Here is a 16,206-nt window from a genome sequence, read left to right as displayed (position 1 = left end):
GTGAACAAAGAGAATATCTCACTGACTTAGCAGTCGTATTGTTGCAAGTCAAACCTACACGATTCTTGATATAAAAAGTTGACTGCTGTTTTCAAAGTGTTACACTCATTCACTCACATATATATATATCACTCACAAATGAAGCAAGAGAAAAAGGCAAATATGAAGATAATAAAAGAAGGAGAAACGGTACGAGAAAATAAAAGGAGAAGGAAATACGAAATCAATTAATGAAGTCAAACATACAGCTTGTACATTCGTCTTGTTCAAATCCCATTCCTCTAAGATTGTGGATTTGAAAGGATGGCTGGTAAGGCTGAAATCCCGTTTCTCCTTGACGCTGTCTGAATTCAACGTATCCGTTGAATGATACAGGTCCCAAAAGTTGTTGTAGGACCCAGATGTCTTTCCTTGCACGGCTTTAAAAACCAGCCGCCATGCTGAAACAATGTAGTCTTTATCATCGGAAAACAAATAAAAATTAAGACGAAGAAAAGAAAGACAAAATGTGATCACATTCCATTAAAACATTACTCGCCTTTTGGAACGCACTGAACGGAATCTGATCTAGTACAACTTAAGGGGCTAACCGCTGCAAATCCCCTTTACTAAGCGCGCCACCCTCTTCCTATTGCCCCTGGGAGTTATCCAGAGACCGGAACCAAATCCACTGTGTACTTTATTAGTTTCCCCTCTTGTGATGACGGTATAGCCATGTTTGATCATATACCTGCATGTGTGTTTTTATTTAAACCGTCAATAAATATATCATTGGAGATAGGGGGAAAAGGTGTTACCCCATAGGAAAGTCATTAACTGAGTCGGATAATCCTTTAGTGTAACACCCAATACATCATGGTTTAGTGACATCCAAATTATTGCATTTTTATCCAAGCTCTCGGGCTCAATGCGTCAGCGAATATTTAAAATCCATTCCATGCTAAGATATTTTCAAAGACTTGTGATTTGACGCCCTTGATATGTCCTTGTAACATATACTTGTGACATCTATTTTTATTACTCAAGTAATCCCTTTCACCCTTGCAAAGGGTCTCTCTGGAGTCAAATTTGAACAAGACATTAAACATATATATGTTAAGGTATTTAATACATTAACCCCTTGCGACGAGTTTACGTGGCAGGAGGTAGTAGCCTACTGCCGAGCTTAGTAGCATCAAGGTCATGTATGATACACTAAAGTGGGTGGTATTATAGAAAGGTAGACAGATGTAGCTCTACAATGATACCAAATAATCTGGAATATCTAGTTGCACTACAAAATACAAAGGGAAAAACCTCATTTTTTGGATCCGATTTTGTGTCCGGATTTTAGACTTTTTGGTCTCAGATCTAAGGCAGACCGGTAGGAACTGCAAACGGACAGATGAACCGTTGCAAAAAGTAGGATAAGATGGGCATTTAGAATAAAGAGTGGTATCGATACGAAAATAATGGGTCCGTTAAACAAAAAAATAATCAAACATTTACCCTTCTGCTCATGCGGACCAAATAGCCAATGAAAAACGATGTTTCAACACAACTAGGCATTAGGTTATTGGAAAATCACCTGGAAGTTGATGTATTAGGATGTATTGAGAAATAGCTTTCAAAATGTGTTTCCTACTCAAATTTCAGGCGAAAACGACGAAAACCTCCAGGGGTTAATGTGTTAAGAAATGTACCAGAATGAAAATGAAAAGCACAGTCAACAAAAAAAGACGAAGATTTGTTGTATTTTTGTCCATTCACCTTATTGCTCCCCCTCCCCCTGATTCGGACGTTGTTATCAGCTATGTCCTATGGTCTACCACGAGCTTTAGGCAAAGTCCGATAAATCAACTCCAGATTTATGTGCTAATACAAATGGACGATATGTAGGTGTGATGTCACCTGTTTAATAAATGTACGATTTTGCTGCTTTTAAACCTCTCCGGAACACACTCTTACCGGTAGTTGGTAATACCCATATCTAGTGCTAAATTCAAAATGGCCACAGGACAAAGTGTTCTGCTATTCCACGTGGATTCTCCAAACACAAAACTTAATCCGGAAATATTTTGTCCATATAGCCAAAAGAATCATTCAGCCGACGGTAGCTCAACAGCCGCGAAAACTAATGTGTATATGTATACCGATGACTGCAGGCAAGATTGTCTGCAGCTTTCTCAGGTTTTAATGAGTATGCTATATCATCCCCGAAACCACCATTTGTACCGAAAGCAAGCAGCATTGACCAAGTAGGTGCTTTTGTTGGTTTATAAGCTGATGAAAAGATCATACAGGCTGGATCGAACAAAGGATCACGTAACCAGGATGAGAAGTATAAAGCATACCGCGCTTTTTTCGGTTAATAAACTAATGGGTATATATTTCCGGGCTTGGAAAATTAATTTTAAAAAATATCTAGCAAGGGAAATACCGACGAACCGTTCTAAAACAAACTTCTAGTTGGAAGAGTATTTAATATATTTACGTTAAAACATTTGCATTATTCACTTTAAATTTATAAACTCAAATCACCGTTTACCAGTTGAAATTGGCAGATGGTAAAATATTTTAAGGAACGAAAGACTGTACTTTATGCAGGGATGATTCCAACAATAAAATTTTGGATTCCCCATCCCTAGAACTGGGAATTTTCATCTTGAAATGGTCATTTGGGGAGTTTTTAGCACAGGCGAATGGCTTTAATCCTCTTGAGCCTCGTCACTCTTTTCTTGCAATTTATTTTTAAATGTCTCTTTCTAGTAGATAGCAAAAGTAATATTATAAAACAAAAATTAAGGTGTTTATAAAATGTTGTTCTTGTTTTGTAGAGAGGTTACTTTTTGTACAGTTGAAGTAGTAAACCTTGCTTCTGTTTTTGCGTTTCTGGTATAAGAAACGGTGGGAGTTTATGTTTATAACAAGTCAGTAATATGACACAGTATATGTTTATTCATCTAGCATGATATAAATTATGGCTGCTGCATAATAATTATGTTCATTACTATTAGGTGTATTTGGATTAAAGTGGCATACGATCATTATGCGCCATTCATTAGTTTCAACTGATATAAATCGTTGCAGCTTTTTTTACCAAGCAGACTGGAATATTGAACACTGTTTTATATTCCACTTTCAAAACGAAAGCATAAATTAAATGTCATAGAAAGCATGGTTAAGATCAATAGAAGTAAAGTAGTTGAAAAATCATTAGCATTTCAAACAAAACCAGGCAGCCATTGGCAGGTGCGTTGAATATAAACAATTCAACGAATGAAATGTGTATATCGACCATTACCGATATCCCCTGATAACTTTCCAATTTGCTAGTAAACAACAATATTCTAATTATGGAAGGAATACATTTATATCGTTATGGAAATAGAAGGCTGTCTGCTCTCTTGATTGCTTTTCGACAATGCACGAATGTTTGACAATCCCAATTCTTATAGGATCCATGATAAAGAATGATTCTGGCTAAGCAGTTATCACAAAATGTCATTTCACTAAGCAGGTCCTAAAGACGAACTTCAGTTTCAGGACATTATTCTCACCCATTATGTTTCAGTGCAATGCATTGTTAAAGTGCTTCAATCATCCTCAAAGAGGAATATGGACAGATAGAACAAGTTTTATGTTCTCTATGTAATTTTTTGGTGCATCATTAATGATCATAAATATCATAAACTGCATAGATATCTCCGCCCAAAATTCACACTTGGAGATAAAATTGATTTTTTAGTTTAAAAAATCCATAGTGTGAAGCAAATTAAGGCTCAAGTGAGATACACATGTTCATTATTAAACAAAATTAGCCATTTTGTCCAATATTTCATGGCACAACTTATTTAAAAAAGAATTCTGCTATGGAAGAGGTGCCTGATTTTCTACTGTAACCTATTTCGAGTTGGCCGTTGTCTGTTAAACAATAATTTTGGTAAAACATAAAAAGAAAAGTTTTTGATATTTTCTTAATAAAATCACAATAATATTTTAATTAAAATTTTAATAACCGGACATGAAAATGTGCAAAATCACTAGTATAAATTCGCCATTTTGAATTTTATTCACTCATTGTATCCTATATTATGTCAACAACTTCACCTAATCTGGTTGGAGAGGCAATTTCTTCCAGATATTAAGATCTAGCTTGGACCCTGACTAATTTTGATTAAATGTACTCAGAATTAATGGCAAATTTTTATATTATTAAGGTGGCTTCTGGTAAGGAAAAAGGCAACAAAAATAGTTCCGGTCTAGTAACAGATATAATGAGTACGAATATAACGAGGAAGAAGTTTTGTCAAGTAACATTTGCTAATTGGGATATTTTAAAATAAGAATTCTAGGCCTGTCAGTGGAAGTTGGGACCGCCAGGCAGCCCTAATTAATATAAGAGAATCATCCTTGTTATGCAACAAAAATGATTTTGGTAATGAATTTCAAAACTGATTAAATTATCTATATTTTTAAAGCCAAAATAAGACTCTACCTAAAAAATTAGATATCATAGAAAGAGTTATATTTCTTTTGACGATTTTTTTAAAACTCAGAAGGTATTGAGCTTTTAAAAGTGTGTAAATTTATACAAATTATCATGTCGAAAGTAGTATGAAATGTGTATTCCACTTGTATGCCTAATAATTTCTCAAATGTAAACATTTATGTTGAACGAAATATTTTGGATCATCGTATCGTTATGTGTATGTCTTGTTTCATATAATAGTTCAAATCTAAGTCAAACTATGAACTATAAAAAAAAATTGTGTATGATGTTTAAAGCTGTTACTATTAGCTGTAACAACCATTTAGCTCTATTGTCTAGAACACTTTATTTAACAAACTACGATGGTAACTACATCATTATTTCCCTGTGAAAATAATGTTACAAGCAAGATGTCCACTACCAAGCGAATCAAGCACCTGTGTGAGCGTCGCTTGAATTCCATTGTTTTCCATTCTTCCAAAGGCAGCAAAACAGCCGCACAATACTACAATATTTTTTTCTCTAATCATCTAATGAACACACATTATAAAACCATAATTGGTTTTATTTGTATGATTAAACAGTAAACCTTTCCAAGCCGAGCATTAGTGTGTTCACAATACAAAACAAGACCCAAAATTTAATATAAAAGAATTATTCCCTGCGTTAAGTAATTAGGGAGTGTCCATTTTACGAAACTAATGTAACTTATGGGGTTTGCTCGAAGAAACTGACTAATTACTCGGGTTAAGAAATATCTTCTAAGCACCGACTCCCCATAATAATTAAAATCTAACGAAGTTATAAACCGAGACATAAGTACAAACGGCATTTACCATAAATGTATTACAATGATATATCACACGTATGCTTCTCCACTTTTTAATTACTTGATGCTCATCATTTGTCACATTGGAACCCGAGCTGAATAAAAATTGTATTTTATTATATGACTGCTGCTTTCTCGTCTCTTATCTCCCTTATTATAAAAACTGGTCACCCACTGCTACTTCCGAGGGTGTGGTGGGTTCAGTAACTGGTACTCCACAGATGAGCGTTACCATGTGATATATTTGATTAATAGCATCAGTAGTGCTATACGGATGGTGTAATAGAGTGCTCATCTCGCGGGCAGCTATAATATACATACATGTGTGTGTGTGTGTGTCTGTGTGTGTGTGTGTGTGTTCTGAATAGAAGAACTTGTATCTACCTACACCGCTTCCCGTTAGTGTATTTAGTTTAACTGATTTTGTTGTGAACGAAACACCTAACCCACTGGATGCGTTCTCTGATTAGTATTATATGCGCCGGAGGAATACATGAGATATTGAGGAGGTTAGGACGAAAAGAAGAAAGTAGAGAAATCGAAGGCGCCCGAGTTTCCTCTATCGGTACCCTTTGATTCGCCCACCCTACAATATCACTGGTATCACACTAGTGAGCACGACTTTCTTTCCAATGTTTATGTAATTAACTTTCGATTCAACACTTGTCACACTATCTCCCTGTTTCGCCTGCTGCAATTTTAAAAACTTTTTCCGTCATGAAATTGAGGCATCGTCCAAATGACTATATGAAAGCATCAGATCGATTTAAGTTACTCATGTGGTTATAATCGTTGATTACCCAAAACTCTTCAATATATATATATATATATATATATATATATATATATATATATATATATATATATATATATATATATATATATATATATATATATATATATATATATATATATATATATATATAAAAGAGAGAGAGTGTGTGTGTTAAGGAGAATAATTTATTATATAGTATAACAGTACGAATTTATTAATTAAGATAAATAATCTTATTATTAAAACTTTTCAGATATGTCTGACATTATTCAAACTGTGAATTCAGAGGTTTCCTTTAATATACATTCCATGTCAAAATTAATGTTCAATTATGTCCCTTTGTACGATTATTGTACAAACTTGTCAGATTGTACAAGATTTTAAAATTAGGAATACTGAAATTTTTTATTATTTTTTTCATAATTATAGAGTCAAAAGAAGGATCAGGGAGAGAGTTGTACATTTTTAAATTGCGCAATATTTTTGTATTTTTGGCTTTTCCAGTTTTCTACAAATAATAAATAAAAATAAATAAAAGTTCAATTCCTATTGTTATTGGTCAGGCAATTTTCATTAAATGCAGCAGTATGAAGAGGCAGTTGTTTTCTGTTAAGTCATATATACAGTATTTTAGGTACATTTTGGTATATTTTATCTGACGATAAACTTTTATCTGAAAAATATTTTAAAAAATGCAAACAGTATAGTTGTATAGGTTATCGTCTAGACGTATAAAAGCATTGCAGGCAACAATTTAAAGCGGGTTCAGTTCATTCAAGCCGGTCATTAAGAACGCGGTTGGTATAAGTAAAGACAATGTAAGTGACCAAACAGAATACATTTAAAACTCAAATTCATTTATTATATTGCAAATAAACACATTAGATGTATAGTATTCAGAAGGTGAATCCATTTTGTCTCTTTTAACAGACTTTCTTTTTACGAAATAACAATAGCCTTAAATGGAACAATTCTGTAAAGTATGGATGCCTTCGAGATTAAAATTATGGTTCGATCTGAGCCAACATTCCCTGCTCTCCAGTTATGTTTTTAATATTTAATTAAAGTAGTTATCTTTCATCTTTGTCCCTAAATATGTTTCCATGTATTAATACCTTTCTCCAAGTAAACGTCAGTGTTTATTTCTAAGGACACATACTCTCTGGCTGCGCTTGAATCAGCCTTTTGCGTCGCCTGTGCCACTACGTTTTAATTCTGATCACATTTCTTGCTTGACTATCTTGTATAGTGAAAATTTTATGACCTGAAAAACGTTTAACTTAGCGAAGATTTGAGTTTCTACATGATATATAATGGCAGTAGGATAAGTGATGGATAATAGGCCTGACACTGATGTTAGGCCTGACACAGATATTAGACCTGAATGTCATACAAGCTGACATGCACGTGGGAAGCACATGTAATGCACATACATTGCCAGCCATAGTTTTGGTCAATGGTCCATAGGTATAGATAGGGACGTGTTAGTCTTTCCAGTGACAGAAGGCGATACGTTAATTAACCTTTCGGGAAATAATGTAGATAACCACGTTCCGGAGGTTTCTTACCGACACTTGGACATATATCTTAGATGTATAGAAAATAGTTTGAATTAAAAGCTGTACATTAATTAGATTTATTATGCCTCATCATTATATGCTTGTGCAATCTATGTTTTTTCGAGAGACTTCCCAGATGACCGTTGCCGTTGCGACAACGATAGGGTATTTAATTTTTCTGCTGCTGCTACTTCTCTCTTAGTCTCCCCCTCGACACCCACCCCCTTCTCTCTCTCTCTCTCTCTCTCTCTCTCCACACATCTGGATGTACAAATCATTAAAATGTCCCCCATACAGTAGTGTATACGTGTAATACGCTGCGACAAATTGTACTCATTAAAAATATAATAAAAACCTGATTAAATGGAGTAATATACTTCACTTCTTTAAGAAAAACTTTACTTTAGATTACAATAGTGTTTGAAAACAGTGGATAAATCGTACATTGACTGGTGTTGATTGCAAACCGACATTACGTGACAATCGAAAATTGGATACAGAAAAATGCTACCGATCTAGACTGAAAACTTAGCAAGGCCACAAAAAGTTTACCATTAAAACAGAAATAAACAAAAGGACGAATGAAAATCCTCTCAAGGAAATTCACAATCAATAAAATCTATTGTTTAAAGATGCTTCGTTCATTTTATATTTCTGGTAACCCAACCCCAACAGTATGAATCAGCGTATGAAATGTGTTAACAAAAATTAAAATATTTTCATTTTTTTGAATAAATACATAATCTGAAGCATGATGCATATATATACCAGCTAAGTTTGTAAAACGTAACTATTCAGAAATTATTTCAAAATTTAGGAACTTTTTATCGCTGTACTAATGCCGCTGTTTATCGCATTGCACAGAATGGAGGAAACCCTTACAAGTCGACGGCTTTTGCCTTTAAAAATAAATAATAAAATTGAAATCTACCTTTTTGAGTAGATATATGGAGATATTACATTCGTAAAGTGGAGAGAGTTTGTATTGACACTAGTGGTTTCGTCATTCGTGACAATACAGTGGTTCCACTTTAGTAGTGAAATATTTATGTATATCTACTAAAAAACGTAGACAGTTTTGCTCTATTTTGAGTATATTCTAGGACAATATATGGACGACCTCTACTGAAAGGTTATAGTATTTTAACGTACAGGCAGAGATGTAGTCGTTTACATTAACAAGAGTCATTAATAAGAGTCAAAACAAGCTCAAAACACATATAAATGCACAGCTTACTTGTTGCAAAAGGCATGGAAACAATATATAAGAATGATTACATAGAAATGAAGAGAAAATGATTCCCTGTCATAACAGATATTGAAAAGAATGTTCATTGTGTGTGTTTGATAATTCTAAAAATAACCATCAGTCTAACGTCAGTTGACGGTGATGGCGGTGGGGGAAATGGTGGCGGTGACGACAGTGCTGGTACTGATGTTTATTTTGGTGATGATGGCTATTAAATGGTAATTTGATGTTCAATTAATTTGATCCAAACTGAGTTGTTTCACTTGTACTTACACGTTTTCTTAATATAAAATAGTTTTCTTACAACATAATATTTCTTTTTTTAATCACATGGTGTTTATTTATCCCACTCCTTCTTCCTTAATTTATATCTGTTTCTCTTTATCCAGGGTGGTATATTGTAAGGAAACTATTGTCAGAACACATTATTCTGATTCCAAGGAGGAAGAGATACTTCCGTAGAAAAAAATCGGTTTTATAACCTGCTTCTTTTCACAAGTACAGCCTACATGTCTATCTATCTTTAATTTGGTCTTATGCAATGTAGAGATGTGTACTTCACAAATTTTAAAACTGACAGAAAATATGTTATGGTACCAATAAGATACAAATAAGCATAGGTAGTGTTACGACTCAGAGATCTTTATGTAACAAAGTTTTGTAAAATTCAACAAATAAGTTATTTTCCAAGAATGCAAAGCGAAAATTAAAAAGGAGTTTACAATGTTGTTGATTAAGTCCCAAATAGTCCTAAAAGTTCTATCGCAAGTCCAAAAGTATAAAGTGTTCCAGATGAAATCTACTATTGTTACGAACGAATTCCATTATTAAATTCGCTGATGCGCCAATAGTCTGGAATGTGCCAATTTGCTCAGAGTCTTTATGTATCACAACGATGTAATCCCGACTTCCTTTAAATAAATTCACAATAATATCAAAATAGTAAATTGGTCGGAAAATCAATGGACACTTTGTAATTCCAATAAAGATCTTTACGTAAATAAATCCTCTCAAATTATAACTAAATGCAACACAACTTTCATCTTTTATGTCTAAAGTTTTATAGGTTGAGAGTTATTGAAATTACATAGTACTTAAAATTTAACAAATATAATAATTTGTCTTTTAATTTAGTACTAATCTTACATATTACTTGGGATTTTCCTAGCCTATCATTGATCCGCTTCATCTTTGTTTTTGTTTTCTGGGTTCCCATCTATACACAAATTTATGAAGATCCATATCACCGGTCCTTGCAACAACCGTTATACACAAAAATTATTTTAAACTGAAAAGTATACAAGTAATAAGTCGCTTTTGTTTGAATATTTGCATCTTTTGGTCAAACGTAATTCACTTCATCGTCATCCTCCCTGAGTTCTATTAGAATTCAATTATTACGTAGCGATTATTGTAAAATTTGCATTTTTATTATAGGAATGTTTGTATTTTTTACGAATTACTATTGATTGAATATGACAATGTTTATGCTGTTATATGTTTAGTATTTATATGTTTCTCTGTCTTTCGCATCTGTATTACTTTTTTACTTTTAATATCACTGCTATTCTTTATGTGTCTCCTAAACTATGAAAATAGTCTGTGAGAATACACAACCGATGGTACTGCAGACATCGCTATAAAATAAAGAAACTCCCTTGCGTAATATATTAGTAAGAAACATTCAAGTCTTTGTAATAAAGGACAGACTGCAACTAACTGTTGGTGGTTGCAATCTTACCAGTAACAAATGCTGGAACTTTAGTGAGACATCGTATCCATGAAAATTCGAAGTGCATTCAATCCAACCCATAAACTGCAAGCCTTAGACGGAAGTTAGGGCGCCATTTGAATCATGACCAGGTCCCGCTCTAGGATGTGCGGGGCCCAAGGCAGCAAAAGCGATGAGCGGGTCCTCAAGCAAAAGAATTGCATTGCGGAGTTGATTTCCTGAAAGCGCGGGGCCCAAGGTGGTTGCTTCGTTCGCCTTGCCCTAGGACCGGGCCTGATCATATTTAATTCGTTGAAGTATCAGTTAACGATGTTTCACTGTAAATGCAATTATTTAAATACTCTAACTCCAAGAGTGTCCAGCCATAGTACTTTATATGGATGGAAACAAACGCTTTAGTTTAGGTTCATCTTGATCTTTTCTCATCGAACACCGTATGATTTATCATTGGAAAATAGCCAGCAAAGGAAACTAAACATCTATACTTCAATAAGGCAGTCAATAAAGCTATTGAAATGAAAGGCTCGTTAATCATGTAATGTTTAATAATGCAAAAAGTAAGGAAGAAAAGAAACAGAAATTGAGAATATAAAGGAATAATGTATCATAAATGAAATATATTTGAAATGTACAAATTCGCGTGAGAATTTAAAAATTCTACTTATGTAAAAAATTATATTTTCTTTTTTAAATTTGATATCTATTCAATCAATTCGCTATTGTTTTTATTTCATCAAGAAGAAGAAAAAGAAGAAGGAAAAGAAAAGATTGAATATGCAGGATTATTTATTGCATTCTATTGGAAGGCAAAGCATTAAGAAAAATTTTCAAAGCAGACAAATCCCCAAATATTAAATTCATACTTACGTCCTTTGGGCTCGTCCAATTTTTGAGACACAACAAAAGATGCAATAAGTTTAACAATAAGGATTAGCAAGAGGTACTGTCTCATTTTAGTCAACGGCATTTCATTACCCACTTACATACAAGATATAAAATCACGTGACCACTATAATGAAAACTCGATGATTAAGGCTCAGAACCTTGATGCAATCATATACTATTTCTCCAACGTTCTCCAAAACAGCAAACCAGTTATGAAATCTAACTGAATCTTTCCAACCGAAACATTTGTCAATGCTGAAAGCCTTCTTCAATCAGTTTCTGATTTGTGATGCGACTAGAAACGGCTAAAGGTCTAGCTGTGTTGTTCTCGAATGTCGTCAGGTGATGCTAACAGTGTAAACACCGTCATAGAAACGCATCCAACTTGGCATTAATAATAAATATAGCTATGACCTCGCAAGGAGAGAAAGCTTTTGTCATATTCAATATATGTCTATGACATTTTTTGTTTTCCTTGGTATAAATTCTCGAGACACGTGTATTCTATTTAAAAGAGTTGATACCGAATTGCACCGATGTTCCCACCCCCACCACTCTAAATACCCCCACCCCAAAATAAAACCCATATAATTCTGGACGTTGACTTAGAAGAAACTAGATATTAATCACAATTTATGGTACAAGTCCAATTTTTTACAGGATCGTGAAGAAAAAACATGACGATTTTGAAAATAATAAAAGAATCGTTGTTGGAATTTATTATCAGACCCTGATCTGAATGTGAACCAATTATTTGAGTGATAACAATTGTAATGCCAGGGACACTGTTTGGAATCTGAGAATAAAAAATTAATGATTGATAAAGCTAAAGGCTCTGTACATGGATAAATAACTCTTAAACAAGAAACGAGATTTGACTAATTATTTTATCTGGTAACCCTATGCAACACTTGTGGGACATATCCATTGTGCCAGAATATAGAAGTGATCATTGTGGGTTTTTTTTAAACTTCATTTACATGAGCATCAGATGGATAAAACTAATTGGGAATTTAATTATTCTCAAGTACAAGACTAAGAAAAGGTTTAAAGATATGATTACTACCCACCGACAAGAAAAGGATAATGAAAACGATATATATATATATATATATATATATATATATATATATATATATATATATATATATACTGTTGAAATTTTATTTGAAGATCTAAAATTAAATGTTAATATATCTAAGAAAAGATGTAGTATGAAGAACTTTAAACTGTTGTCAAAGAGAATAAAACTTTCTAAGGAATCAGGAGATTTCTTTACTGTTTATTTGTCCATTACATTTTTACGAAATGGGATTTTATTTTGAAGATCATCTATTTGATGCAAGATGAGCTCATTTTCTTTAAAACAAATGGATGCAAGACGGGTTCATTTTCGTTGAATCAAAACAGGTTTCATCACCTACTTCTTTAAACCAGTAAGAAATAGATTTATCTTGAAATACTGTTTTTTCTTCTTCTATTGTTTTAAGCATTTATATATACATATATACATATGAAAACCAATTATAGAGGCTTATACGTTCTGTGCAATGCAGCAAGCTCATGTCTAATTATGCCATACAATTACCCCAAAAGTTTTCTAAAAATGCCAAACCAATTATGAAATCTAGCACAATCATTACAACGTTAAAAATAATGTTGCTAATATTAAAGTCGTAATGTCTTCCAAAACCAGGTTGTAATAGAGAATAACGTTCGGGCAATACGACTTAAATGCATGAAGACCTCCGAGTTGTGTTGTTTAACGTCGTGTGTACATACTAACACAGTAAACAACGTCATAGAAACGCTTTGCATTTCTCATTAATAATAAAATATTGATAGAGTAGTACAAAAAGATGACAAAAAGCTTTTATAACTTTCAGTTTGACTCTATGGTTGAACAGTAGGGCCCATCTTGAGGGACCGCTGCAGTGAGAGGCCACCTGTCTTTGAGACAGTGTTATGTGCTAAGATATGTCGTGGGGGTCGCATGTCTTTTTTTATACGGCACTACTTAATTATTAAACAAACAAAAAAGTACAGTTTTTAAAGTGTAGCCGTCTGGTATCCGGCAACCGGAATAAAAATCTTTTGTACTGTGTAATTATGGTCTTGCTGTATGCATACTTTCTTCTATATCATTTTTACCTTTATTTACTGGTAAAGGAATGAGGGGCAGATCTTTGGTATCTATTAAATACTGCATCTAAAGATGGGCGATAGTTTCTCTTAATAGTAGTTTCTTTGATTGTTGCTATTGACGATAAATGAATATATATATATATATATATATATATATATATATATATATATATATATATATATATATATATATATATATATATATATATATATATTAGTCATCTTTAGCCAGCTTTAGATGCAATATTTAATAGATACCAAAGATCTGCCCCTCATTCCTTTACCAGGAAAAAAAGGTAAAAATGATATGCAAGAATCTTACACTAGAACCGCCGCAGACAGAGGTGAGATGGCAGTGATCCGTAACAAAGAGGGCTTTAGACCACTCGGCCACTCGGGGCCCCCCTATTAGTATGTACACACGACGTTAAACAACACAACTCGGAGGTTTCATGTATTTTGGTCGTATTGCTCGAATGTTATTCTCTATTACAACCTGGTTTTTGGAAGACACTACGCCTTTAATATTAGCAACATTATTTTTAACGTTGTAATGATTGCGCTATGTTTCATAATTGGTTTGGCATTTTTAGAGAACTTTGGTGTAATAGTGTGGCATAACTAGACATGAGCTTGCTGCATTTTTACAGAAATTATAAGCCTTTATCATTGATTTTCATTAACCAACATGTGTCAGCACTAATTGAATAATACATGAAGCAAACGTTTCTATGAAATATGTATTAATGCTAATCGAATATCTGAAGTTCAATATTGGGATATTGATTTACTTAATGTAACTCCCGCAGAGGGGAAATATTCTCACTCATTCGTATCAAAAATCAAAGATACAAAACTCTCAGACTGAAAATATATTGCATATGTTAGTGTTACAGTAAAACATTGAATGCCCAGCAATTAATACTGTAATAAGATAACCGGGCTGGGGTCGGATTATAACGGAAACTTTTGATGGTAAAAAAATACAATGTTTATTGAAAAATGATTCAATGAAAAAGCTGTTTGATTCGTGCGCCAAGAAAATCTAAATATTGGACATTTAACAAAATATGCACGAACCAGATAATATTGTGATTTAAATGAAATGGGTACTAATATTCAAGAAAAAACTTAAATCGTATAAAAATAAAATGATTAATGATTCAAAGTGATTCCACATAAACAATTGAAAAAAACGATAATACATAAACATTGACAATTCCACAAGAAAATGATATAGAATTATATAGTTTACTCAAATGATGAAATATGACACGTTTTCACTTAAATAGTGAAATGTAATGTGACACATTGGGACATATCTCGCGGAGTCGAAAAAATCCGAAAGGTCTTCTCAGCCCCAACGCTCTGTTGAGGAGCCACCACAACGGTCTGCCCCTCCTGGTCTGCCTAAGATCCCTAGAATCTCTTGTTCGCTGCAGACCCATTGGTCCAGAAGCCTTGGTTTTTCACCACGTGATGACCTTTTCCTTCAGGACCTACGTCACCCACCGACAGCGGCACACTGGGTATAGCACAACCCAAATTAGCACCACAGCTAAACAAAACCTACAATACGGTGGATATACGGAGATACAGCGTAACTATCACTCCGTCCCTCCTTCACTACTACACTCAGCATTCACCAGTCACCGGCAATCAATCAATCAATCAACAATCAGTAATCAGTGATCAATCGGTCAGCTGAAAATATAACATCCGAATCCGTGTACTACAAATGACAAGAACATGTATAACAGCACGTAATGACGTCATATACTGTAAACTTGAGTTGATTGTATATAAAAATTATATTATCAGGACTACAGTGCAAGATAATAATCAGGTTCAGAAGTGAATCTGTATCTGACAAGAATCTTATATTACTTTTTAACGTAACACCTTCTCTTCCTTAATAAATACAACATTATTGCAATATTGCAAATATAATCGTTCTGTTAAGTTACATACAGGTAAACTAGAAAATAGACTGTAACATGGCATTATCCATCACAAATCGGAATTATATAAAATGCAAAATAAATGTGATAGTAAAACAATTATATCCTATAATACAAGTATGAAAATAATATTTAACTCACATACATCTACAGCTGGAGATCGCACGTCTTAAAGGTAGACTGCTCACTGACAAGACTATTCGTAATGTGATGTTTTACTCTCTGATGAGGTCTTTTATACACACGCAGTGTAGCCATACACTGCCTGTGCTCTCCAGGTATATCTTTTTTCCCATCGTAAGCACTTTGCTCGTAAAGCATGGGATAAATCGAACTCACAATTTCGAAATAATAAACGATATAAATAAACCACCCTCGGGCAACGCTGTACACATAAAAAACAAAACCCGGGTACAAGTATTTAATCAAAATAATAAATAAACAATGAATATATACAATTCCATGACAAATACTTTACTGTGCACACGTCTCAAAATTAATGTTTCTTCAACAACTCTAAAATTTGAAGGACAGGCTGCAACTAACTGTTGATGGTAGCAATATTACAAATAACCAATTCTAGAACCCATTATTCGTAAT

The 16,206-nt window shown here is 33.6% G+C and overlaps 1 protein-coding gene across 1 annotated transcript in view; it reads right to left on the bottom strand.

Moving 5' to 3' along the window:
* Window positions 1-11,781, bottom strand: part of LOC149808599 (uncharacterized) — an 85,010-nt gene extending 73,229 nt beyond the window's left edge. The window contains exons 1-2 of the mRNA XM_089979778.1: window positions 11,483-11,781; window positions 247-440 (exon numbers count right to left, since the gene is read on the bottom strand). Coding sequence (XP_089835904.1) covers window positions 247-440; window positions 11,483-11,582 — 294 coding nt within the window. The 5' untranslated portion in view covers window positions 11,583-11,781. The remainder of the gene's footprint in view (window positions 1-246; window positions 441-11,482) is intronic.
* Window positions 11,782-16,206: the final 4,425 nt, after the last annotated feature.

The sequence above is a fragment of the Sinohyriopsis cumingii genome, chromosome 1, assembly GCF_028554795.1.
Source record: "Sinohyriopsis cumingii isolate HCF-2022 chromosome 1, ASM2855479v2, whole genome shotgun sequence".
NCBI lineage: Eukaryota > Metazoa > Mollusca > Bivalvia > Unionida > Unionidae > Sinohyriopsis > Sinohyriopsis cumingii.
Note: the sequence above shows the minus strand (reverse complement) of the source record. Positions and strands in the feature narration are given on the sequence as shown.